This window comes from Lepidochelys kempii, chromosome 1 (genome assembly GCF_965140285.1).
Source record: "Lepidochelys kempii isolate rLepKem1 chromosome 1, rLepKem1.hap1, whole genome shotgun sequence".
Lineage (NCBI taxonomy): Eukaryota > Metazoa > Chordata > Testudines > Cheloniidae > Lepidochelys > Lepidochelys kempii.
In genome coordinates this window covers 344032612-344058241 of record NC_136380.1, presented here as the reverse complement: position 1 = coordinate 344058241, position 25630 = coordinate 344032612, and the positions used below count along the sequence as shown (strand labels likewise).

Here is a 25630-nt window from a genome sequence, read left to right as displayed (position 1 = left end):
ATCCATAGGAAATACTCATTTTGGATAAACCTGTCTTGCCACAGGGTGCCTCTATTGCTCCACAAATATACAGCAGCCAATACATTTGCTGTGTCAGGTTGTACATAAAGCAGTTCTTAAAAAGGACGAGAGCTGTGGAAATGGCAGCTGGTTAATCACCAGCTAGAAGCAATAAAGTGCACACTGAGTGGTGTGTGTATGGGGGGGCAGTGTGTGTGTGTGGGGGGGATTGGTAAACCTTGTCTGTGTACACAGCAAAGGTGTGTCAATATTTGATATTCAAGTACTCCCATTAGCTCGGGATAAGAGACAGGATGGTCAGTCACTGTGTAGGAAGTACTAAGCTAGCAAATTTAACTTTCTGCACTTGCAGGCATCCACAACCTCCCCTAGCACAGAGCAGGTTTAAGCCCATGACTGAACATTTGCCGTTGTGTGTCTGTCTATATATAACAGAGAACTTTAAAACTAAGTAGGGGCATAGCGAGCAGATCGAGGGATGTGATCGTTCCCCTCTATTAGACATTGGTGAGGCCTCTTCTGGAATACTGTGTCCAGTTTTGGGCCCCGCACTACAAGAAGGATGTGGATAAATTGGAGAGAGTCCAGCGAAGGGCAACAAAAATGATTAGGGGTCTGGAACACATGAGTTATGAGGAGAGGCTGAGGGAACTGGGATTGTTTAGTCTGCAGAAGAGAAGAATGAGGGGGGATTTGATAGCTGCTTTCAACTACTTGAAAGGTGGTTCCAGAGAGGATGGTTCTAGACTATTCTCAGTGGTAGAAGAGGACAGGACAAGGAGTAATGGTCTCAAGTTGCAGTGGGGGAGATTTAGGTTGGATATTAGGAAAAACTTCTTCACTAGGAGGGTGGTGGAACACTGGAATGCATTACCTAGGGAGGTGGTAGAATCTCCTTCCTTAGAAGTTTTTAAGGTCAGGCTTGACAAAGCCCTGGCTGGGATGATTTAATTGGGGATTGGTCCTGCTTTGAACAGGGGGTTGGACTAGATGACCTCCTGAGGTCCCTTCCAACCCTGATATTCTATGATTCTATAAAAACTGAGAATTTTAGTCCTCGTAGTTTTCAGCGAAATCACAGCAAACACACACCCTAGTCAATTATGTTTGCAAATCTCTCATCAGATCATGCTTTACTTCAGTGAAGTGAATATGTTGTCACTTAATCACAGCTTGATTTGCAAGATATGCTTCTCAATGAGGTTACTACCCCGAATACGTTTGGTGTTTTTATTAGATCCTCCACTAAACCTACTCTTGGGTTGCTATTTAATGTAATTGTTTCACTTTGGGGTTTTTTTGTTACCTTTTAACTTTATTTTTGTTTAAATAAAATTGAACCAAAAAACCCACCAGCTAGAAAAATGAAAATTAGAAAAGTAAATGCTTGGGTAAACTGCTTAGAAAGATTTTTTGGGAAAAACAAACCAACCCAGCCCAAAAAACAAGAATCACCCGCTTGAAGTTGTGAGCAAGTTTGTTTCTGTGAACAGAATGCATAATCATACTCCCAAGATAAACGGCACACAGCATTGTAAACCTCAGTACTTGGACTGAAAAATTTAGTTTAGCTACAGAACCTCAGTGCTATGGCACAGAGCTATTGGAAGCAACAAGATTAACAAAGCCATTATCTAGCAAAGAACCAGAAGGTTACAACATGCAGTAAAAAAAACCTGTGGCATGGCACTTTTTCATGTCACTTGAGAATTTTTTTCTCTTTTTAGACATTGTTCCTTTGGAACATTTAACCAGATTGTATTTGCTAAACTGTATTCCATTGATTTTTTGATTTGCTCTCTGTTAACTACATTAACTTACTTGCCAAACAGTAAGTTAGCGGTAACTTAAAAAAAGCAACATCTATAATCCTTTCAAGAAAAAAAAAAGTCAAGTCTAATCATTTAGTTTTTAAAGTAAATTCAGCCTCTAATGTACTGTTAATTTCTGGGTGTTTAATAGCTTAATAAGATAAATATTACACATTTTTTCTTCATGATTTCCAATGTATTGATACTGGAAATAAAATGTGAGGAAGGAGACTAACTGAATGAAAGCACAAAGATACTAGAACTATGAAAAAATATTCTTGACTGTCATTTCTTTTCATTTAAAAACGTCTAATCCATCATCCCTGCACATACAATACTTCCAGTAAATTCAGTGGAAGTTACTCAGACACAGGAAATTCAGGATTCATGTCCTATGGGCTGCTGGCCCTCTAGACATGAATCTCTACAGTCTTTATATAACTTGTCAACCAGTTTGAACTGCATGCTTTCTGGCACTGCAGAATTTAAGTATATGCTAACACTAGGCGCATGTGTCCTTCATTATACTTTACGGACACAGTGCAGCTCCAAGCCCTTAGGCCTACATACAAAGAATGTTTTCTGCAAGGGAGAAAATAAAGTCCTCTTTCTGGACGTATGCATTCAACTTATTTTAATAGATCCATCCTTTAAATGAAGGGAGAGGCCTTTGTGCATGGAATAATTCGAAGATGCACTTAAACGAGCTGTGCTACATAGGACAAAGACAAAAAACAAGCTGTTGAGAACAATCCTCATTAAATTTCACATTCACACAAATATATGCACAGAGTCAACATGTACGTAAATGCAGACATTCTGCTTTGGAAAACTGCATCCAGACTGAAGTGCTTTAGAGGTGCAGCGTGTGCATGGGGGATGTGGAAGATCCAATTCTGTAGAACTTTACAAGGACTTGCAAAGTGTGTCATGAAAGCAGCACAGAAGAGGCACAGACATAAAACCATCCCTGAAGAAATGCTTGTACCAGCACCTCCTGCACGCTATTTTCAAAGGTTTCTCTGAGGTTCAAACTTGACTGCCAACTTTAAGGCTTCAGAGAATGGAAGCCAGGCATTTACCGTAGCACCAGCTAAATATTTATGTTCACACTCTATAGGAAATCCAATTACACGCTAGTGTTAGTCAGTTTCTCAGTCTAAGAGGGTGGAAAATTTGAGAGACATCCTCCTTCACACTGTACATTACAATTACAGGACTCAAATCAGTGAAGACACATTACCTTAACGAACAGCAGTGTCCTGCTGCCAAGTTACACAACTGCTGTGAATAAAGCCAGTAGGGCAAAGCAAATGTCATGATTAGTTACAATAAAGCAAGGGGCATTTTAAAAATAAAAAAAAAACAAAGTAAAACCATCTTCAGTTTCCAGGAGCCTGAAATATCTTAGCATTTCCCCTAAAAGCAAAAATGACTGCATGATTGATTTCTTCTTGTATTTGCTAACTCTTAAGTCAAAATCAGAAAATATATACATGTCAGTTACATTTTATTAGCCTAATTCAACAAGGGGAAAAACCTCAGGTATTCATTATACAAGTATAAAGCCCCTTTCAAAGACCCAGGGGTCACTATATTACTGCACACAGCAGTCAATCAATGCAGTAAAAAATTAAAATACTGAAAATGGATGCTTTTTTCTTCTTTCACATGTCCAGTGATTTTTCTGTCACAGTGTGATGAGGTCTACCAAGTTGCCTTTAGGAGGAGTCATGTTGTCAGGAAAGAAATTTACTAATGTATCAAAGAGCTGAGTTCTTTGCGCATAGGTATGATCAACATCCGAAAATCCTGGGGGAGTGAGAAAGACAGGAAAAAAGTCAAATTTAAAACATGAAATAAATTAAGCAATGAAATATGCTAAATGTATACATTTGAAAGGAATGCGGAATATCTGCAATTCTCTCTTCATCCCCTTTTCTGAAATGCACATCACTGCACTGGCTGTGACCAAAAGTCTTTCCCAACGTTGCGTCACATCAGCATTAACAGTCCAGGCTGTTTATTCAGCCCTGCTATCCACTGCCACCAGTCTATCCATTATACATACTCTAAATCAGCCTGGAGTTGGTCTGCCCCACATGCAAGCCAACATCGCTCAAGGGCAATGGATTTATATGTAGGGCCCTACCAAATTCGCGGCCATGAAAAACATGTCACGGACCGTGAAATCTGGTCTTTCATGTGCTTTTACTCTATACTGTAAAGATTTCATGGGGGAGACCAGCATTTCTCATATTGGGGTTCCTGACCCAAACGAGAGTTACGGTGGGGTCACAAGGTTATTTTAGGGGGGTTGCTGTGTTGCCACCCTTACTTCTGTGCTGCCTTCAGAGCTGGGTGGCTAGAGTGGTGGCTGCTGACTGAGGGCACAGCTCTGCAGACAGCAGCACAGAAATAAGGGTGGCAACACCATCCCCAGCCATCCTTAATTCTGCACTGCTGCTGGCAGCGGCTCTGCCTTCAGGGCTGGGCTCCTGGCCTCCAGCTGCCATTCTCCAGCCCCCCAACTCTGCAGGCAGCGCGGCCATCAACACCAGAGAAGTAAGGGTAGCAGTAATTCATCTCTGGTTCATAATAATATACTCACCCAGAGTGGTGAAATCTGAACCAGACTTGAACAGCGCTGAAGCAAGAAGCTGAAACTGTGGGAAAAAAACCAAGAACCAAACAAAATTATCCAGATGTCCACGTAAGGCAAACAAAAGCTTCTTAAAACATCAAATTGCATTAAAGGTGGCCTGTGCTGTGTTTACCTAGCACGATGTTCATTCAGATGTATGGTACAGTGGTGGTTGTAACAGAGGCAGGTAGAGTCATACAGGATTTTGTGAAGGCTTTTTTTTTTTTTAAACTATAACCATATAGATTTTACCTGTGTCCATCCCTCCTTTTCCCTTTGTTTTTAAGTGAATTCAGTGTTTAAAATTTAGCATGGATGTCATGAAAGGCAAGAGAGAGAATCCTAGAGATCAAAGTCCTACTTATCCAAAGAAGACACACATCGTAAAGGTAATGGAAGCTCCTCCCGAACTACCTCTCCAGACCATTTCTGTCTTGGAATGGCCCCTTCCAGGTATGAGTTATGAGTGCGACACTGTCTCCATGCCCATTCAATCCTTGGTTGCCCAGCTCAGACAATTAAGGGTGCCAATTAGCACTGAATGAGATAGATGTTTGTGATGGGCAGAAGGAACTCAATTACAACCACCAACTTTTGTTCATAGGCCAAGCAACCTTTAAATGGTTCATAACTTCTGGTCACTACTAACCTGGGCCTGATCATCAGTATCCCAGTGCCAACCCCCATCCATTCAGTTCCATAAGTTTTGCGTTTTTCATTAAAAGATTCTCAGGCTGGGAGCATGAGGCTCAAGAGCGAGAAGGCGATAAATAACTTCAGTGTAGTAATATTTATCCTTCATGTCTGCACCATTCAGCTATTGGGAGGCAGCTCTGAATAGCAATGCCCCTTTACCATATCACTAGTCACCAATTAGCAGAGCTATACAAACAAAAGCCAGTCAGCTGCGAACCAGCTGAGCAGCGAACAGCAGAGAGGCTAACAGAGGGAGTTTGCCTGGGATCTGCCTGAGAGGAGGTACGCTAAGGGCTGCATTAAGGAGGCTGTGTTGGTGAGTATCTGAGTGTCTGTTGTGGGGACAGTTTGACTGTGTGCTTGACTGGTTGTTTGAAAAGTGTGAATTGGGAGTGCTATGTTCCAGGTGAGCCTTGAGTGGGCCTGACCGTTATAAAAAGCCAGTCAGCTGCGAACCAGCTGAGCAGCGAACAGCAGAGAAGCTAACAGAGGGGGTTTGCCTGGGAGTTCACCTGGGGAGAGCCCACTGAGGCTTACATCTTGCCGGCTTCTCTGAGTAGTTACAACAACTCCTGAGGAAGCTCGTAGAAGGAAGGTAATATGGATGGGGAGTGTTCAGCTGTTGTGACCTGCACCGGATGTGCCATGTTAGTCTTTCTTCCACAGGAGAGAAGCAACTTTGTCTGTACAAAGTGCAAGCTGGTCTCCACATTGGAAGAGAACGTTCAAGGTCTGGAGCAACAGGTATCGACCCTGCGTTGCATAAGAGAAACTGAAGATTTCCTGGACAGACATCAGGATATGCTTCTACGGACACAACGTTCTGAAGATTCAGAGCAGGCTGCACTGCGGGGACAGGATGACGGTGAAGAAATTTGGCAGCATGTGACCTCCAGAAGAAGAAAGGGGAACGTCCGTGTACCAACAATGCAGATACAGGTAAGCAACCGTTTTCATGTTCTCTTCACAGGTACTAATGCGGAGAGTGGATTAGATGATACATCTGAGGGAAGGGAACAGAAGGAGACTCTGCCGATTGGAAGGCATGAGATGCACTGTCCTAGGGTTGGGGGTTCCACAACAACCGCTTCCAAGAGAAGGAGGCGGGTGGTGGTGGTCAGGGACTCTCTCCTCAGGGGGACTGAGTCATCTATCTGCCGCCCCGACCGGGAAAACCGAGAAGTCTGCTGCTTGCCAGGAGCTAGGGACGTGCTGGAAAGACTGCAGAGACTCATCAAGCCCTCGGATTGCTACCCCTTCCTGCTTCTCCACGTGGGCATCAATGATACTGCCAAGAATGACCTTGAGCGGACCACTGCGGATCACTACGTGGCTCTGGGAAGAAGGATAAAGGAGTTTGAGGTGCAAGTGGTCTTTTCATCCATTCTCCCCATGGAAGGAAAAGGCCTGGGTAGAGACCGTCGAATCGAGGAAGTCAACGAATGGCTACGCAGGTGATGTCAGAGAGAAGGCTTTGGATTCTCTGACCATGGGATGGTGTTCCAAGAAGGAGGAATGCTAGGCAGAGACGGGCTCCACCTAACAAAGAGAGGGAAGAGCATCTTCGCAAGCAGGCTGGCTAACCTAGTGAGGAGGGCTTTAAACTACGTTCAACGGGGGAAGGAGACCAAAGCCCTGAGGTAAGTGGGGAAGGGGATACCGGGAGGAAGCACGAGCAGGAGCGCGCGAGAGGGAAGGGCTCCTGCCTCATACTGAGAAAGAGGGACGATCAGCGACGTATCTCAAGTGCCTATATACAAATGCAAGAAGCCTGGGAAACAAGCAGGGAGAACTGGAAGTCCTGGCACAGTCAAGTAATTATGATGTGATTGGAATAACAGAGACTTGGTGGGATAACTCACATGACTGGAGTACTGTCATGGATGGATATAAACTGTTCAGGAACGACAGGCACGGCAGAAAAGGTGAGGGAGTTGCATTGTATGTAAGGGAGCAGCATGACTGCTCAGAGCTCAAGTATGAAACTGCAGAAAAACCTGAGAGTCTCTGGATTAAGTTTAGAAGCGTGAGCAACAAGGGTGATGTCGTGGTGGGAGTCTACTATAGACCACCAGACCAGGGGGATGAGGTGGACGAGGCTTTCTTCTGGCAACTCTCAGAAGTTACTAGATCGCAGGCCCTGGTTCTCATGGGAGACTTCAATCACCCTGATGTCTGCTGGGAGAGCAATACAGCGGTGCACAGACAATCCAGGAAGGTTTTGGAAAGTGTAGGGAACAATTTCCTGGTGCAAGTGCTGGAGAAACCAACTAGAGGCAGAGCTCTTCTTGACCTGCTGCTCACAAACCGGGAAGAATTAGTAGGGGAAGCAAAAGTGGATGGGAACCTGGGAGGCAGTGACCAGGAGATGCTCGAGTTCAGGATCCTGACACAGGGAAGAAAGGAGAGGAACAGAATACGGACCCTGGACTTCAGAAAAGCAGACTTTGACTCCCTCAGGGAACTGATGGGCAGGATCCCCTGGGAGAATAACATGAGGGGGAAAGGAGTCCAAGAGAGCTGGCTGTATTTTGAAGAATCCTTATTGAGGTTACAGGGACAAACCATCCCGATGTGTAGAAAGAATAGTAAATATGGCAGGCAACCAGCTTGGCTTAACAGTGAAATCCTTGCTGATCTGAAACAAAAAAGAAGCTTACAAGAAGTGCAAGACTGGACAAATGACCAGGGAAGAGTATAAAAATATTGCTCGGGCATGCAGGAGTGAAATCAGGAAGGCCAAATCACACCTGGAGTTACTCTTAACATCTCTTGCTAGCTGCAACAAGAAGGGTTTCTTCAGGTATGTTAGCAACAAGAAGAAAGTCAAGGAAAATGTGGGCCCCTTACTGAATGAGGGAGGCAACCTAGTGACAGAGGATGTGGAAAAAGCTAATGTACTCAATGCTTTTTTTGCCTCTGTCTTCACGAATAAGGTCAGCTCCCAGACTACTGCACTGGGCAGCACAGCATGGGGAGGAGGTGACCAGCCCTCTGTGGAGAAAGAAGTGGTTCGGGACTATTTAGAAAAGCTGGACAAGCACAAGTCCATGGGGCTGGATGCGCTGCATCCGAGAGTGCTAAAGGAGTTGGCAGATGTGATTGCAGAGCCATTGGCCATTATCTTTGAAAACTCATGGAGATTGGGGGAAGTCCCGGACGACTGGAAAAAGGCTAATGTAGTGCCCATCTTTAAAAAAGGGAAGGAGGATGATCCTGGGAACTACAGGCCAGTCAGCTTCACCTCAGTCTTTGGAAAAATCATGGAGCAGGTCCTCAAGGAATCAATTCTGAAGCACTTAGAGGAGAGGAAAGTGATCAGGAACAGTCAGCATGGATTCACCAAGGGCAAGTCTTGCCTGACTAATCTAACTGCATTCTATGATGAGATAAGTGGTTCTGTGGATCAAGGGAAAGCAGTGGACGTGTTGTTCCTTGACTTTAGCAAAGCTTTTGACACAGTCTCCCACAGTATTCTTGTCAGCAAGTTAAAGTAGTATGGACTGGATGAATGGACTATAAGGTGGATAGAAAGCTGGCTAGATTGTCGGGCTCAACGGGCAGTGATCAATAGCTCCATGTCTAGTTGGCAGCCGGTATCAAGTGGAGTGCCCTAAGGGTCGGTCCTCAGACCGGTTTTGTTCAATATCTTCATAAATGATCTGGAGGATGGTGTGGATTGCACCCTCAGCAAGTTTGCAGATGACACTAAACTGGGAAAAGAGGTAGATACGCTGGAGGGTAGGGATAGGATACAGAGGGCCCTAGACAAATTAGAGGATTGGGCCAAAAGAAATCTGAGGAGGTTCAACAAGGACAAGTGCAGAGTCCTGCACTTAGGACGGAAGAATCCTATGCACCGCTACAGACTAGGGACCGAATGGCTCGGCAGCAGTTCTGCAGAAAAGGACCTAGGGGTTACAGTGGACGAGAAGCTGGCTATGAGTCAACAGTGTGCCCTTGTTGCCAAGAAGGCCAATGGAATTTGGGGATGTATAAGTAGGGGCATTGCCAGCAGATCAAGGGACGTGATCGTCCCCCTCTATTCGACATTGGTGGGGCCTCATCTGGAGTACTGTGTCCAGTTTTGAGCCCCACACTACAAGAAGGATGTAGAAAAATTGGAAAATGTCCAGCGGAGGGCAACAAAAATGATTAGGGGGCTAGAACACATGACTTACAAGGAGAGGCTGAGGGAACTGGGATTGTTTAGTCTGCGGAAGACAAGAATGAGGGGGGATTTGATAGCTGCTTTTAACTACCTGAAAGGGGGGTTCCAAAGAGGACGGATCGAGACTGTTCTCAGTGGTAGCAGATGACAGGACAAGGAGTAATGGTCTCAAGTTGCAGCGGGGGAGGTTTAGATTGGATATTAGGAAAAACTTTTTCACTTAGAGGGTGGTGAAACACTGGAATGCGTTACCTAGGGAGGTGGTGGAATCTCCTTCCTTAGAAGTTGTTAAGGTCAGGCTTGACAAAGCCCTGGCTGGGATGATTTAGTTGGGGATTGGTCCTGCTTTGAGCAGGAGGTTGGACTAGATGACCTCCTGAGGTCCCTTCCAACCCTGATATTCTATGATTCTATGAGTAATGAATGTTTCCATAAAGATTTAATCAGTCCCTTAAGGCCCTTTATCATTTCTGTTGACCTTCCTCCTGTTCGCCTGCATCCCTCTGGTACGGAGATGTGCAGATTCCAAAGGAAGGGTGAGGTATAAACATACATAAAACAGAACTAAATCAATCATTAAGCTTAGTGTGCTTGCAGTGCTAAAGATGAGCTTCATTGCCACAGCAAATGGCAATTTATGAAAAAGTGATTCTGGCCCTGATTCAGCAAGGTACTTATTTATTACTTGTATTATCTTAGGGCCTAGGAGCCCCAGTCATGGACCAGGACCCTCTTGTGCTAGGCACTGCACAAACTGAACAAAGAAACAGTGCCTGTCCCAAAGAACTTAAAATCTAAGTAGAAGACAAGAGTAAACAGACAGATACAGACAGAGGAATATAAGGAAACAATGAAACAATATTAGTCAGTATAAAAGACTGTGGTCTTAGCCCACCAACAGCCTAACCACTGTCAAATTTTTTGATGGCATCAGGCTAAAGGGGAGTTTAAAGAGGGATCTGAAGGAGAACAATAAAGTGGCTTTGCAAATATTTACAGGGACCTCTTCCCAACCTGGAGGAGACCAGCTTTACCCCTGCAGCTCCGGGCTGAAGGGCGCATGCTCAGTTGCTCTGGAGGGATGGCACATGTGCAGTCCAGTCATATTTAGGAGCTATGAGAGGCTCAAGCAAGCTCAGTGTGGATGGACACTTAGATTTTAGCAGCTACCATCTCAGATGTTTCTACTGAGCATGTGTGAACTGCAATTTTTCAAAAGGTCTATAACTTAGCAAAATTTGGGCAGATTTTTGTCGAGATTTCAAAAGGCACATCCCTGACACAAAGATCACCACCTCCCTTTTACCCAGGCCAAATTCAAGTTCTTGTTCCAAAGCATAGCGGTGCTGGAGATCTTCAAAGAAAAGTTCACCGGTATTTATTTTTTTCCCCCCAACATGGGCAAAACATACTTTTCCCTAGCCTTGTTCTCAGAAATGGCTGACCTGTTTTAGCTGGAGTTTTCCCAAAAAATGCAGACTGGGGCACATGGAAAATTTCAGCTCAAATGGTTACAGTTTGGCAAAGTTACTCACACTTGAAAAAATGGTCTTATAATGGGAAGTGTAGGGAAATAATTATAAGCAGATTGACTCAGTCCTGTCTATACATAGCACCACCTACAGCCTAGCACAAAACATTTCCTTCTTTAGTTACAATGCATTGCTCCTTCTACATCTTCTGAGTGTGACTGATTCTCTTCATTTATACGGTTACCTTGAATCTATTTATAGAGTGATTATGTGTCCCCACTCAAGTTCACTTTCCAATGTTAGGGAAGTTTCACGCTCAATCTTGCCCTACAGAATTATTTTACTCTCCATTCCTTAGATACTTGTGTTCTGTGTTTTCTCTAGGTTTGTTTATATCCTCCTGAACAACAGTAACATTCCAAGTATAGTCACATTAAAGCTTAAGAATCTACTGCCTCTGGAGCATAACAGACAAGGAGGACTTGTGGCACCTCAGAGACTAACAGATTTATTTGAGCATAAGCTTTCGTGAGCTACAGCTCACTTCATCGGATGCATGCAGTGGAAAATACAGTAGGGGGATTTTATAAACACAGAGAACATGAAACAATAGGTGTTACCATACACACCGTAATGAGAGTCATCAGGTGAGGTGAGCTGTTACCAGCAGGAGAGAAAAAAACCTTTTGTAGGTATAATCAAGGTGGGCCATCTCCAATAGTTGACAAAAACGTGTGAGGAACAGTAGGGAGGAAATAAACATGGGGAAATAGTTTTACTTTGTGTAATGACCCATCCACTCCCAGTCTTTATTCAAGCCTAATGTAATGGCGTCCAGTTTGCAAATTAATACCAATTCAGCAGTCTTTCCTTGGAGTCCGTTTTTGAAGTTTTTTTGTTGAAGAATTGCCACTTTTAGGTCTGTAATGGAGTGACCAGAGAGATTGAAGTGTTCTCCGACTGGTTTTTGAATGCTATAATTCTTGACATCTGATTTGTGTCCATTGATTTTTTTACGTAGAAACTGTCCGGTTTGGCCAACGTACATGGCAGAGGGGCATTGCTGGCACATGACGGCATATATCACACTGGTAAATGTGCAGGTGAACGAGTCTGCTAGTGTGGCTGATGTGATTAGGCCCTATCATGGTGTCTCCTGAATAGATATGTGGACACAGTTGGCCATGGGCTTTGTTGCAAGGATAGGTTCCTGGGTTAGTGGTTTTGTTGTGTAGTGTGTGGTTGCTGGTGATTATTTGCTTCAGTTTGGGGGGCTGTCTGTAAGCAAGGACTGGCCTGTCTCCCAAGATCTGTGAGAGTGATGGGTCGTCCTTCAGGATAGGTTGTAGATCCTTGATGATGCGCTGGAGAGGTTTTAGTTGGGGGCTGAAGGTGACAGCTAGTGGAGTTCTGTTATTTTCTTTGTTGGGCCTGTCCTGGAGTAGGTGACTTCTGGGTACTCTTCTGGCTCTGTCAATCTGTTTCTTCACTTCAGCAGGTGGATATTGTAGTTGTAAGAATGCTTGATAGAGATCTTGTAGGTGTTTGTCTCTGTCTGAGGGGTTGGAGCAAATGCGGTTGTATCGTAGAGCTTGGCTGTAGACAATGGATCGTGTGGTGTGGTCTGGATGAAAGCTGGAGGCATGTACGTAAGTATGGCGGTCAGTAGGTTTCCGGTATAGGGTGGTGTTTATGTGACCATTGCTTATTAGCACCATAGTGTCAAGGAAGTGGATCTCTTGTGTGGACTGGTCCAGACTGAGGTTGACGGTGGGATGGAAATTGTTGAAATCATGGTGGAATTCCTCAAGGTCTTCTTTTCCATGGGTCCAGATGATAACAGGTGACCTGCTAATGTTTACATGCATTAATAGCACTGTTTTTTTCCCCCATCACAGCAGTACCAGACTGGGAGCTTACAGTCAGCTTCTAATTTTATCATCCTTAGGTCTGAGTCACTCCTTTTCAGATACATGAATTTGGGGACAGCTGTGTTGTTTATATGGAATAGGAAAAATATATATGTACACATTTTTTTGTAATCAGTATTAGCAAATTCCAGTATCTGGTAAGCCTTTCATCTCATTATCTGCCAGGAAGCCATACCACACGCTGGTGCAGTAATCAATAGCTTTCTATTTGCCCTAGAGACCTGCTAGTCACCTCACCTACAAGCATACCACAACTGTCAGGTCTCCAGTCCAGTAACACAGAGACCCATTTCTATCTGATAAAATGATCAACTGCCTGGAGGGCTCTTAAGTGACTTCAAGTGGGATCACCACTAATTTGCGCAAGTCAGAACCGCATTACAAATCCATTGTATTGGTGAGTGACAGCACAGCCAGGACATGTACATTGCCTGTGGGTGGAGTAATGAGCATTCATGTGCTAAATGATGACAAGAGGTTCTCAGCTACATTCCAGAATTAAAAAAATAGAAAATAAAAAATAATTCCCTTAACCTGATAAATTCATAACAAATGCTAAAATTCTGGAGGTGCCATGCTGTCTCTCATTCATACTACATTAAAACAAAATTAGTTACCAAAGCCAGAGCAAGTTTTTCAAGAACAAATTGTCTGTTTTCTTTGGCACTCAACTCAAAACAGTTGAAAAGATATGAAATGAAGTTTAAAAACATGAAATTACTCCTCCTAAGCTAGGATCCTTTTGGGTAGGATTTTACCTTGGTGCAATCTTTTACAGCAAGGCTTACAAACATCTGAAATATGTGGTTCACAACCTGATCACACTATACTATATCAGGGACAAATCCAATCAGCTTGCTGCTTTTCAAGACTGTGACAAGTGAATGTGAGCTGTAGACCGACGAGATGGAGAAGGTAAAGGAGAGAGGAAAGACAGCTGTAAGAGGAGATCTGAAGATAATCAAACTTAGCAGTCCTACAATGCTGAGCTGTATTCAGCACAGAGTCAACAAGATATATTGCCCTTGCTATGAAATAGACCACATCTCTGTTATAAGTGGTGCCAGGGATCATACAGGCATCTGTGCTAGGAAACAATGAAACTTCTTCTATTTTGATCCAAAATATGGCATCAGTGCTGAGACCACTGCACAAGAGCCATTTGGAGATGATGTACCAGTGCCAGAAGCAAACTCAGTGAGATAACCGGAAGGGAAATTGACGTCATGGAAATACACCCAGTCAGTATCAGCGCAGCTGGGGCTTAAAGCCATCTGACTGGCAGCTCTGTTCTGATACAAGTCTATGAGAGTTGAAGCTATTTGAACAGAAGAGATTGTAAAGGAAGAAGTTTCAAAAGGTTTTCAGCAGCTGCTCTAACTCTGCTAAACAGTAAATATTGTTCTGGCAAAGAGAAGCAAGAGGAAAAAGTCAAAAAACTCAAGCATTAGGCCTGAAAAATAATGAGGCGTAGTGAAATTACAACTATTATCCTGAAAAGCCAGAGAGAGAGGCCCTGCACATCAGGATTGAAACCCTTCCCTGGAATTACAGGTTCACATGGTAGCATGGTCAACTCAAAAATTTCATGCTTGCAAGGTAGATAAATTGAATAGCATGCAGTTTACTGTGCGAGTGTCTTGCAGAGACTTTGTGAAAGATTTTGGGATCCTCTATGCACTATATGAAATTTAATTCAAATACTTTTTGGGTTGAAAAATAGCAAGAACTTCCTGTTATTTTTCTTCCTACTCCTGTCCCAAATGAGAGAAAAGATGTGAAGGTAGCTAGTATGAGTCAACTTCAGTGTGAAGCTCATAATTTAAACATGTTGTATGGATACATCTTATAGTTGGCAACATAACCTTAGCATGTCAATTATGTTACTGAAAATGAATTGCAATCTATTGTAAAGTAATTAAACAACAATTTCCAGGATCCTGATACTAGCAAATTATTTTCCAAAGTCCTGTCACCCTATAACCCCAGCACTATATTGCATATGGCCTTCAGTAACAGCCCCACAAAAACAAAGCTTATAGAGGGTATACTTAGACAATTTCTAGTTGCTTAGAACAATTACATGATCTAGCCAGCACACTAAGAGGCTCTGAGCCAGAGACTCCCCAAGTTCTTATCACAGCTTTGATACTGACCTGACACATGAACGAGGGAAAGACATTTAGTTATTGAGCCCAATTCTTGTCTCATACCAGCTTTACAACTGTAGCTATCCACTGATTTCAGTGGAGATACTTCTCATTTGCACCAGTGTAAAGAACACCCTAACCAGTTAAAATGGGGCAACTGAGACAGAGTGATAAGGGTTACATGTTTGTACAGCACTTTGAAGGTCCGAAGTGCTATACATAAGTGCACATAGAAGCAAAACCCAAAAGCTTATCCTAAACTTCATAAATTCGGTAAGTTATCTATGGCTGCTACTAGATTTCCTTAATCCCTTTTGTAAAGTGACACACGTAACGGAGAGGCGCAGTCTGAAATTCCTATCAGCCCTTGGGAGTTTATTGCTTCATTTGTGCTTTGGGAACAAATTTACTCCTAGAAAAACCAAATATATGCATTGAAAAATGTGATAAAGCCATATAAAAGCCCTAGTGATCGACATACATTAAAAAATCCAGAGTGAGAAATGTATATTCTGGAGAAGAGCTCAATTTTTTCCTTCAGAACTACTTAAATATATACAATCCAAATGAAAAAATATGCTGAGATCATCACCTTCAGGGGAGATGTCTGATAGAGTATCCTTTTACATCTTAATACAATACAATAGCAGCATTTCCCTTAATTGGTTGGTTGTGCTATGGAAAGTGCATTGCACCCAATAAACTATAAGCCTGTGCCATTTTATACAGAGTTTATATTTCATTAAAACCCCCACAAGACAGCACATTAGAATTAAATCTAAGGCCACCTCTGCATGCAGTTTTTGTACTGATAGCTATTTTGGTATGGGGTGTGGATTTTTTTTAAAAACAGAAATAGTTATACTGGTACATCCCCTAGCCTAGATGCAGTTATACTGGCATAAAAGTGCCTTACACTGGTGTAGCTATTCCCATATATAAGGGAAATAAGCTATACTGGTATAAGTACCTTCATACCAGTGTAACTGCAACCACATTAGGGAGTTGTACCTCTGTTCTGGTATAGTTAAAGAAATACAATGTGTGTGTAGACAAGGTCTAAGAGAACCTAAGGTACTTCTAAAAGTTCCACAGTATGAACCTTTACATTCTATTACTAAAACAAGGAGGTAGTTTTCACCCTTACCTCTTTTGTCTCCTCAGGGTCAGAATGATCCACAGTCACATACAAGTCATTCTGTAAGTATTTCAGTGCACTGAGTGGGTCAGTTTGGGCCTTTTCTTCAAACCTGTAAAGTGGAAGGAGATAAGACACATTCAAAACAAGCACTATTTTCATTTACTTTGAGCTCAGTTACTAAACATACTCCCTACTCTTTTGTAGGAGCAAAAGTCACACATGCAAATTGTTCAGTGATAGCTGCTTAAAGCACATGAATTCTATGACAGTTCAGCCCCCTCCTGCTAAAAGTCTGGGCTCAGAAGCAGCATTCTAAGGTGCTCAGGGGAAATCAAAGCTAGTGACTTTGATCCCTTTGCTAAAACAACCAAGCATTTCAAAGCTGTGTAAGTTGTTGTTCGTAAGGTACTCTGTACTAAAACAGACAAATAAGTGTGGTGTATCCATTTCACAGATAGATAAACTGAGGCATGAGGAAGTGAAGTCACTTGCCCAAACAGCAGAATCAGAGATAGAACTCAACATTCCTAACATCCACTACCTACAATCAAGACAAAATGTCCAAACCCTGATTTAACCACCTTTAAAAACCAATAGCACATTTTAATCCAAAATATTCCCTTAGGAATGAATACAAGGGCTGCAAATGTCTTAAAAGTATGGTATTCAGGCACTCACCGACCAAAGGGAATAAACCTAGGACTTCAAATTGGTCTGACCCAAAGACAACAAATGGACAGAATCTTGCTTTGGAGATCGATTCTCTGTTACACAGACTTTTCATTCGGTTGCTTGAAGAATTAGTTTGCCCCCCCCATGTCATTAACTGAAAGGCCCTTCCAGTTCTATGGTTTGTAATATCAATCAAAGCAGCTACTCTCAGACAGCTTATTGACAAGTCACAAAAGAAGCTGCTGTGACTCTTCTGTACCAAAAGCACTTAATTGTTATCTACCTTGTTCACTGTGGATCTTGGAAGGACAGAACTTGGGATAATCTGCTTCAGAAAGCACAGGTCTTTTTAGAAGCTGAAGGGAGACTTCACTGCAATAGGCCACTCACACACTTGAGTAGGTCTGACATTCCACCCAGCAGAGGGCAGTGATGACAATCAGTCAACATAGTACTCAGTTTAAAAAGATGCCAAATTGAGAATCACAGCAATTTTTTTTTTCAAACAGATGCAGTTTTATATCTACATTTTTCAATGGGCTGAATCTCCGTGCCAACCCAACTGTGCTATGCTAAGGAGTTTCTTCAGTTTTGGTTTAGAATATCTCCTTTGATCAGGGTGGATAAAACTGGTTTAAAATAAAAAACAAAACAGTTTCTTTACATTGTATTTTATTTATATTAAATGCAATTTTCTTTTTTTAAAATAAATGTATTGGAAATTGGGACAACATATGTTAAGGCCTAAACTTACTACGACTTATTAAAATAAATTAAATAAAAATATTTCAAGTATCACATTTACTGCCAAAGTTTTAAAGAAAGTCAAACTACTGAACGGATGGAAGTCACTGGATAAGCACCTGGAACCAGAGTCTGCTGACGTGCACTAGCCTCTTCTGCAATTGCAGAGAGAATATTTTCTTTATTTCAGCTTATTCAATTCAATGACTAGTTCATTCTAAGTTGAGAAACCGATTGAAAGTTGAAGCTTGTTCTCTTCCACTCTACAAACAAAAATGAGGTAAGGGGACGAGATCTACTAGTTCTAAAATCTTGACGGTCATGGTGGCTAGAAACAACCAGTTCAATTCACTACCTACAGATATACTTCCTCTACTTAATCAATTAGTTTTAAAAGCAAAACATGTTTTGGCTCTTTTTTATGTAGCCAGCACATTTAAGGTAGCATTATTTAACTAACGGAACAATTTGAAAATACTGTTTTTGTCATGAATAAAAAAGATCAACCAATAATTAAGAAATGCGTCATTCACCATTTTCTAAAAAGTAAAAATTAAGAAACGGAATACATTTATGTTAAGCAATAACTGCTTAAATAAAATGTGCATATAATATATTCTTTTGGTTAGCAAAAAGTATCAAGTTTAATGTAAAAGCTACATTTAGTTGCAAATCAATATGTATTAATGGTTGCCAACCAATGAGAATCAACCTTTTTTTTCACAAAAATAAAGATACAAATGCAAAACATGATTATAAAACATTATTTAAATCAAAGTTACTGCTTGCTGATTTAAATCAGTAATATAAATGATTTTGGTTTAAATCAAGTCACTCTGTCTTTGATTATCTCCTTCCTTTAAAAATATACCTTGTAGGAAGCTGCATGGATAGTCCAAAGGCAGAAGTCACCATGAATTAGCAGACAAAGGGTAGGAGAGATTGTTTGATGTGATCTTGACAGTATACCAGACTCACCAGTAATAAGTGCTGGTTAAGCTTCAGCTCCATTTCATATGACTAGAAGCCTCAGTTATTGTACAGTACTAAACAGGACATTCAAGCCCAAATTTTCAAAGTAATTTTCAAACGTGAGCATGCCTGACTATGCAAATCTACCTGTTCATGCACTGTTTTCCACATGGGCATTTGAAAAAAAGAGCTCTTACTGAAAAGCTAAACTGAAACTTTAGCTAACAGTTGCATGATACGAGCACACACTTCTACTGCACAGTACGACATCACAGAATGCTGCCATTTCCCCAAGGGATGGTTCCAATCTCCATTTATAGTAACTACACAAAATGTAGAGCTAGATTCAGGCTATCAACTAATAAATGCAGCCATCCTCAAAAGGATCATTCTGCTAATCAAAATACTAACTGAACTGCAGCTGTCATTTTACCATGAACCTAGACCTCATCTCCCTATCATGAGAATAACCCACACCAAAAAGTAGGACTAATAAAAAAAGTCCCGTCCCCCCCAAAGCCTGATCAACCTAACAGAGCTGGACTCTAGAGAGGAAGCAATAAAGAGAGTTGCTAGGGGAATGCCTCTTGTCCCATTGCCCCCTCGCCTATTTGCTGTAAAGCAGCAGTGACCCTGAAATAGCACAGACCATTTGTAAACCTGTCCTTAACAAATCACTTGTCAGTAGCCTTAAGCATGAGTCTAAGCAAAGATGCCTTTTAGCAAAAGTGAAATAACCCTCAAGCTGTACTATTAGGGCTGGTGGGGAGAAAGAAGTGCACTTACTCCATATGATGCATTAGCACCCTCTTTAAAACAAGAGTTCCAGGGCCCACTCTAGGACACACAGGGCCTAAAACACTTCAGTTAAGAGGCATGTCAATCATCTCTAGACCACCACCAGCAGGAACAGATTTCTTAAGATCTTGTCATCACGTGTATGTCCCCAACAAGAGGGAGAAAAAATGCAGAATCTCCAATTTTATGGTCTTTCGGCAAGTGGTTTCATTTAAGGAAGTTTCTAGCTTTCTCCCTCACTACCATCCTTCACAAGGTATGTTTCACAATCGACAGACCCCCCAGCATGGTTAGCAGAGACGTGCAGAAAATATGTTTCTAGCTAAACAGCAGCAGTGGTGTGAACTAACTCCCACCATGACTATTATGAAGTGTTAAATCTTTGTCTGTCCAAGGCTTTAGCACAGCTTGATGACACAGCAATGCTCCTATCTGCACTACAAAATATAACTGTGTTGGAGATTACATTATGGTTATCAGCTTTAATGAAAACTAGGGCTGTCAAGCAATTTAAAAAATTGTGATTAACCACACTGTTAAACAATAGAATACCATTGATTTAAATATTTTTGGATGTTTTCTACAATTTTCAAATATATCAATTTCAGTTACAACACAATACAAAGTGTACAGTGCTCACTTTATATTATTTTTTATTACAAGTATTTGCACTGTAAAAAAACAAAAGAAATAGTATTTTTAATTCACCTAATACAAATACTGCAGTGCAATCTCTTCATCATGAAAGCTGAACTTACAAATGTAGAATTATGTACAAAAAAACCTGCATTCAAAAATAAAAAAAAAACAAAATTTTAGAGCCTGCAAGTCCACTCAGTCCTATTTCTTGTTCAGACAATCGCTCAGACGAACAAGTTTGTTTACATTTGCAGGAGATAATGCTGCCCGCTTCTTGCTTATAATGTCATATGAAAGTGAGAACAGGCATTTTCATGGCATTGTTGTAGCCGGTGTCATAAGATATTTATATGCCAGTTATGCTAAAGATTCATATGTCCCTTTATGCTTCAACCACCATTCCAGAGGACATGTGTCCATGCTGATGGCAGGTTCTGCTCGATAACAATCCAAAGCAATGTGGACCAACACGTGTTCATTTTCATTATCTGAGTAAGATGCCACCAGCAGAAGGTTGATTTTCTTTTTTGGTGGTTCAGGTTCTGTAATTTCCTCAGAGTGTTGCTCTTTTAAGACTTCTGAAAGCATGCTCTACACCTCGTCCCTCTCAGATTTTGGAAAGCACTTCCGATTCTTAAACCTTGGGTCCAGTGCTGCAGCTATCTTAAGAAATCTCACATTGGTATCTTCTTTGCGTTTCATCAAATCTGTAGTGAAAGTGTTCTTAAAATGAACAACATGTGCTAGATCATCATCCAATACTGCTATAACATGAAACATATGGCAGAATGTGGGTAAAACAGAACAGGAGACATACAATTCTCCCCCAAGGAGTTCAGTCACAAATTTAATTAACACATTTTTTTAACAAGCATCATCAGCATGGAGCATGTCCTCTGGAATGGTGACCGAAGCATGAAGGGGCATACGAATTTTTATCATATCTGGCAAGTAAATACATAGCAATACTGGCTACAAAAGTGACATGGAAATGCCTGTTCCCACTTTCTGGTGACACTGTAAATAAGAAGATAGGATTATCTCCTGTAAATGTAAACAAACTTGTTTGTCTTAGCGATTGGCTAAACAAGAAGTGGACTTGCAGGCTCTGAAGTGTTATATTCTTTTGTTTTTGAGTGCAGTTATGTAACAAAAAAAATCTACATTTATAAGTTGCACTTTCATGACAAAGAGATTGAGCTACAGTACTTGTATGAGGTGAATTGAAAAATACTATTTCTTTTATCATTTTTACAGTGCAAATATTTGTAATAAAATATATATACTTTGACTTCAATTACAACATAATACAATATATATGAAAATGTAGAAAAACATCCACAATATTTAATGTATTTCAATTGGTATTCTACTGTTTACCAGTACAATTAAAACTGATTAATCACGATTTATTTTTTTAATCGCTATTAATTTTTTTGAGTTAATAGTGTGAGTTAACTGTGATTAACCGACATCCCTAACGAAAACCAAATAAACTCCTGTAGTTCAGCTAGCAAATTAAATAATAAACACAAAAGTGGAATGGTGAGAAGATTTCTTTTCCGCATGCAGAGTCTATCAGTTTGCAGTCCTCAAGCATGAAGACTGATATGTTTTGTAACTTTTTGATCCGGTTAACACAGCTGAAAGTGCCGGGGGAAAATGGATCCCTTTACCATGGGGCCACCCTTTCCCAATCACATAACTCTGCAAGGGAGACTTCCCAAACAATATGGAGGCACGAGGACAAGGTGGTATCTTTGCCCTCCCTCCAACGTGGGCTTGGAAGAAAGCTGCGAAGAGAGGCAGGCCAGAGACTCCAGCCAATGGGGGCAGACGCAGCTAAAGCAGAGATTGCTGCACTCAGGGACGGGGGAAAACAGGGCCCAGCCCAGGCCACCCCTCTCTCCCAGCAAACTCCTGGAATGGTACAGTGGAGCAGAAAAGACCCCCTCTCCGCCACGCACTCTGGGGGCACTAGGACCTGATGGTGTCTCCCCTCCCCCAGGCACCATGCTGGCAGTGGCTTGGAAGAAAGCTGCAAAGAGTAGCCAGCCAGAGACTCCAGCCAGAATTGGCAAAGCAGCCAAAGCAGGGATCTTTGGAGAACTTCCCCTAGTTTTGACTGGTCTTTCTCTGCTCTGTATGGAAAGGGTTGGAGTAAACAGCTAGTCTCTTCATCCCAGCTTCACGCTTTTCTTCTCCCATTCTGTCCCCTCACCCCTCTTCCCTTCAGTGTCTCCTCTGTCCCTTCCCTTTAGCTTATCCCCTTCTAAGTAAACCCACCAACCACCCTCCCACCAAAAAATATGGAAGTAACATGACAATTTATCACTTTGCTCAGTCTGCTTGTGTGTTTTGTCCCTTCCGTCACGCTGTGTATATTTAGACTGTAAACTCTTTGGGGCAGGGACTCTGTTCTGTGTTAGTACAGTGCCTAACACAATGAGTCCCTGGTCCATGACTAGTGCTCTTAGGTACTACAGTAAGATAAATAATATTGTTATTTCAATGTTTTTAAATTCTGCTACATTTACTTGGCAACAAGTTACAGAGGTAGCCTTAGGCTTGTCTTTAATCAGTCTTAAATGGGTTGGTTACATTTTAACATTTCAGTTTCACCCCATTGCCATTTTATAGGTCTGAATAAACAGGAGCAGCCAAATGGTTACCACTAAGCAAGTCACTGTTCTATACACCTAGCAGATTCATAGAGCTTAAGGTCAGAGGAAACTATTATGATCTAGTCCAACTTTCTGCATATGACAGGCCACAGAGCCTCACCAATTAACTTCTACATTAAGCCCATAACTTTGAGCTATACCAGATCTTTTAGAAAGATATTCACTCTTATTTTTTTAAAACAGACTTCAAATGGGGAACCAACCAATATCCCCCTAGATAAGTTATTCCAATGGTTAAGTGCCCTCAATATTAAATAATTGCACCTTATTCCTAGTCTGAATTTGTCTAGCTTCAGTTTCCAACTCCTGGATTTCATTCTCCCTTTTTCTGCTATATTAAAGAGCCATCTACTATCAGAAATCTCTTCCCCATGTAAGTACTTATAGACCTTCATCTACTTTCTTCTTAACCTTTTCTTTGATAAACCAACTAGGTCCATATGAATCCGAGAAACATTTACAAGTGAACCAATAAGGGGGTAAATTTTCAGATGTGCAAGGGAATTTGGACACATGGCCTTGTTAACTTGTTAACATTCCTGCTTTAGGAATGTGTCATTGAATTCTTTAAGAGGCAACGAGAATATCAGGGTTTATTTTGAAAAGCAGCAAAATAGGGGAACCTATAACAATTTTCAAAGATTCTCCCTATGTCCCCACAAAACTTCTATCCAGATACTCCATGAATGTTCAGTATACCCTTCTGTATATCTTGAAATATACACAAGTGAAAAATAATTGGGAAACTTATGACCCATTACATAATCAGGGCAATTACATGTCTACAAAATAATGAAAGATAATATTCAAATTCTCTAAAAAGCTTTTGGAAAGGCTACAACTTGTAATTAATGGTCTCAAAAGAAGCCATCTCGGCTATTATACCTGTGCTTTCTTATGAGGTATTTGCAGTGTCTCAACAGGTATTCCTTCGAAGGCCGACAGAGCTTCAGTGACCAGAAGTCATCCAGCCTCATCTTTGGAGAGCAGGATTTGCCAGGATTTCCTCCAAACAAATAATGAACCTATGTAGGCCAGAGACATTTTTTAAGTTGATATGGGCACACGTATAAAACATTTGCTGTACATTTGGCAAGTCACGTCTCTGAAGATGTTATTCTAGTACATACACAGGTGGGGGTTTTTGTAAACCTACTCCAAGTTATTACTAGGCTTGTTTCATTCTACTGAATCTGCTGATTAAGAAATTGAGAAATAGTAATTCTCCTCACGCTTACTGTCTAGCATGGTGAAAAATAAGTCTACTGCCAAAGACTAGTATGTATCTTACTTTAAGATGATATCTTGAAATGATCTCTAATATCCATAAACTACATAACTTTTCTTTAGGTTACTGTATCTATTGAAGAGAGAAGCCCATATTAATGCAACAGCCCTTCAAAGTGAATAGGATAGTGACTATGTGGAAGTAACAGTAGAAACGCAAGCTTTTACTGTATATCGTCTCCCAACACATTTTGCTCATTAGGCTTTTCTGGCACTGCTGCTCAGAAAGACTTATGGCATAATGACCTCCCAACAGTGACAGAGTGCTAATATACTCTCCATTCTTGATCTCCAAGACCCTGACTCTGAAGTAGACTTAAACAGTTATCTGCCAGAGGCAGACCACCAGTATGTGGTAGGGCCACATTAAAGCATAGCTACTGTAGGGCCTAGGGCCCAGGTTCCTGGAGTCAGATGACAGAAGAATCTCTCTTTTGGTTGCAAAGAAAGTCTTGAAAACATAACTTTGCAGGCAGCCTGCAATAATGGTGCTCTGAAGAACTAACTATCCTAGTCTCCTAATGAGTTACCAACTTGGAAACCCACTACTCTGGAAGTGCCATCAACACAGCAGAGGGCATTGGGGGGATCCTCACTGCTACCACTGAATCACGATTCTGATGGAGAGATGCATGCAGCTCTCTGGGTTTGTGAGAGCCAAGTCCTCTCTCTTCTGAGTTAGACCCCAACTCATCTGAAGACAAGGACCAGTGGTCTAGGGCAGTGGTTCTCAACAAGGGGTCCAGGGCCCTCTGGGGGCTGTGAGCAGGTTTCAGGGGGTCCACCAAGCAGGACCAGTGTTAGACTTACTGGGGCCTAGGGCAGAAAGCCAAAGTCCCACTGCATGGGGCTGAAGCCTGGGGCCCTGAGCCCCGCTACCTGGGGCTGAAGCAGAAGCCTGAGCAACTTAGCTTTGTGGTGTCCCCTGCGGCATGGGGCCCTGGGCAATTGCCCTGCTTGCTAACCCCTAACACCAGCCCCAGCTTTTATATGCAGAAAACCAGTTACTGTGGCACAAGTGGGCCATGGAGTCTTTATAGCATGTTTGGGGGGCCTCAGAAAGAAAAAGGTTGAGAACCCCTGTTCTAGGGAGGCCTAAGAATGCTCAAAGGATAGTGATTGTGTGCTGAGCCCAGTCCAGCAGAATGCTTTTAAGAGTAGAGGTATCAGGAGCTACCCACACAAACAGGGATGGGTCTACAGGGACTGCTAAGGCCCCCGATTGTTTTAATATGAATATGGTATATGGACAAATACTCAAGTAGCCTCTTGAAGTACAGATTTGTATTCTCATAACCAGGCTATTATATTTGTATCTTATTATACAATAGCCTGGTTATGAGATGTTCTACATGGTGAACTCCAAGAGGCTTGTTCACTTCAGCTCTTACCTTAACTGGAGGCAAAGCAAAGAGCTAATGGGATAAAGTATCAAATTAGAAAGGATGCATCCTGAAATGAACCAGCCCCACCCATGATTTCATAAGTGATTGTTATTATTGCATTGGAACAGATAAAGCATCGATGATTATTATAATCCACTGTAAAAGAGAGAAGAATTAATTGCACACAGTCAGTTCTAAAGAGTTGGTATGAAAATGGAAGGAAAAGCCAAGACACTGAAAATTAATACATTTGAGAAAGGCCCTGTTCCCATCTCCCACTGTTTTTGATCATCTATGGGTATACAAAAAGATTTAGATGTATAAACAACAAGTATGGTGTACAGTTCACATTCTTCTGGTTTGCATCCTGCAGTACCACAAACTCAGCGTTACAACTTTTAGTCTCTGACAT

At 41.7% G+C, this 25630-nt stretch overlaps 1 protein-coding gene across 6 annotated transcripts in view; it reads right to left on the bottom strand.

The window, feature by feature from the left end:
• Positions 1–209: 209 nt before the first annotated feature.
• MKLN1 (muskelin 1) overlaps positions 210–25630 on the bottom strand; it is a 179983-nt gene continuing 154562 nt past the window's right edge. For 5 of the 6 annotated variants that reach the window (XM_073328850.2, XM_073328854.2, XM_073328855.2 and 2 more), the window contains 4 exons: positions 23432–23571; positions 16044–16146; positions 4444–4498; positions 210–3644 (listed from right to left, as the gene is read on the bottom strand). In XM_073328850.2, the coding sequence (XP_073184951.1) occupies positions 3523–3644; positions 4444–4498; positions 16044–16146; positions 23432–23571 (420 nt within the window). In that variant the 3' untranslated portion in view covers positions 210–3522. The remainder of the gene's footprint in view (positions 3645–4443; positions 4499–16043; positions 16147–23431; positions 23572–25630) is intronic. The other variant, XM_073328852.2, reaches the window with a different exon arrangement.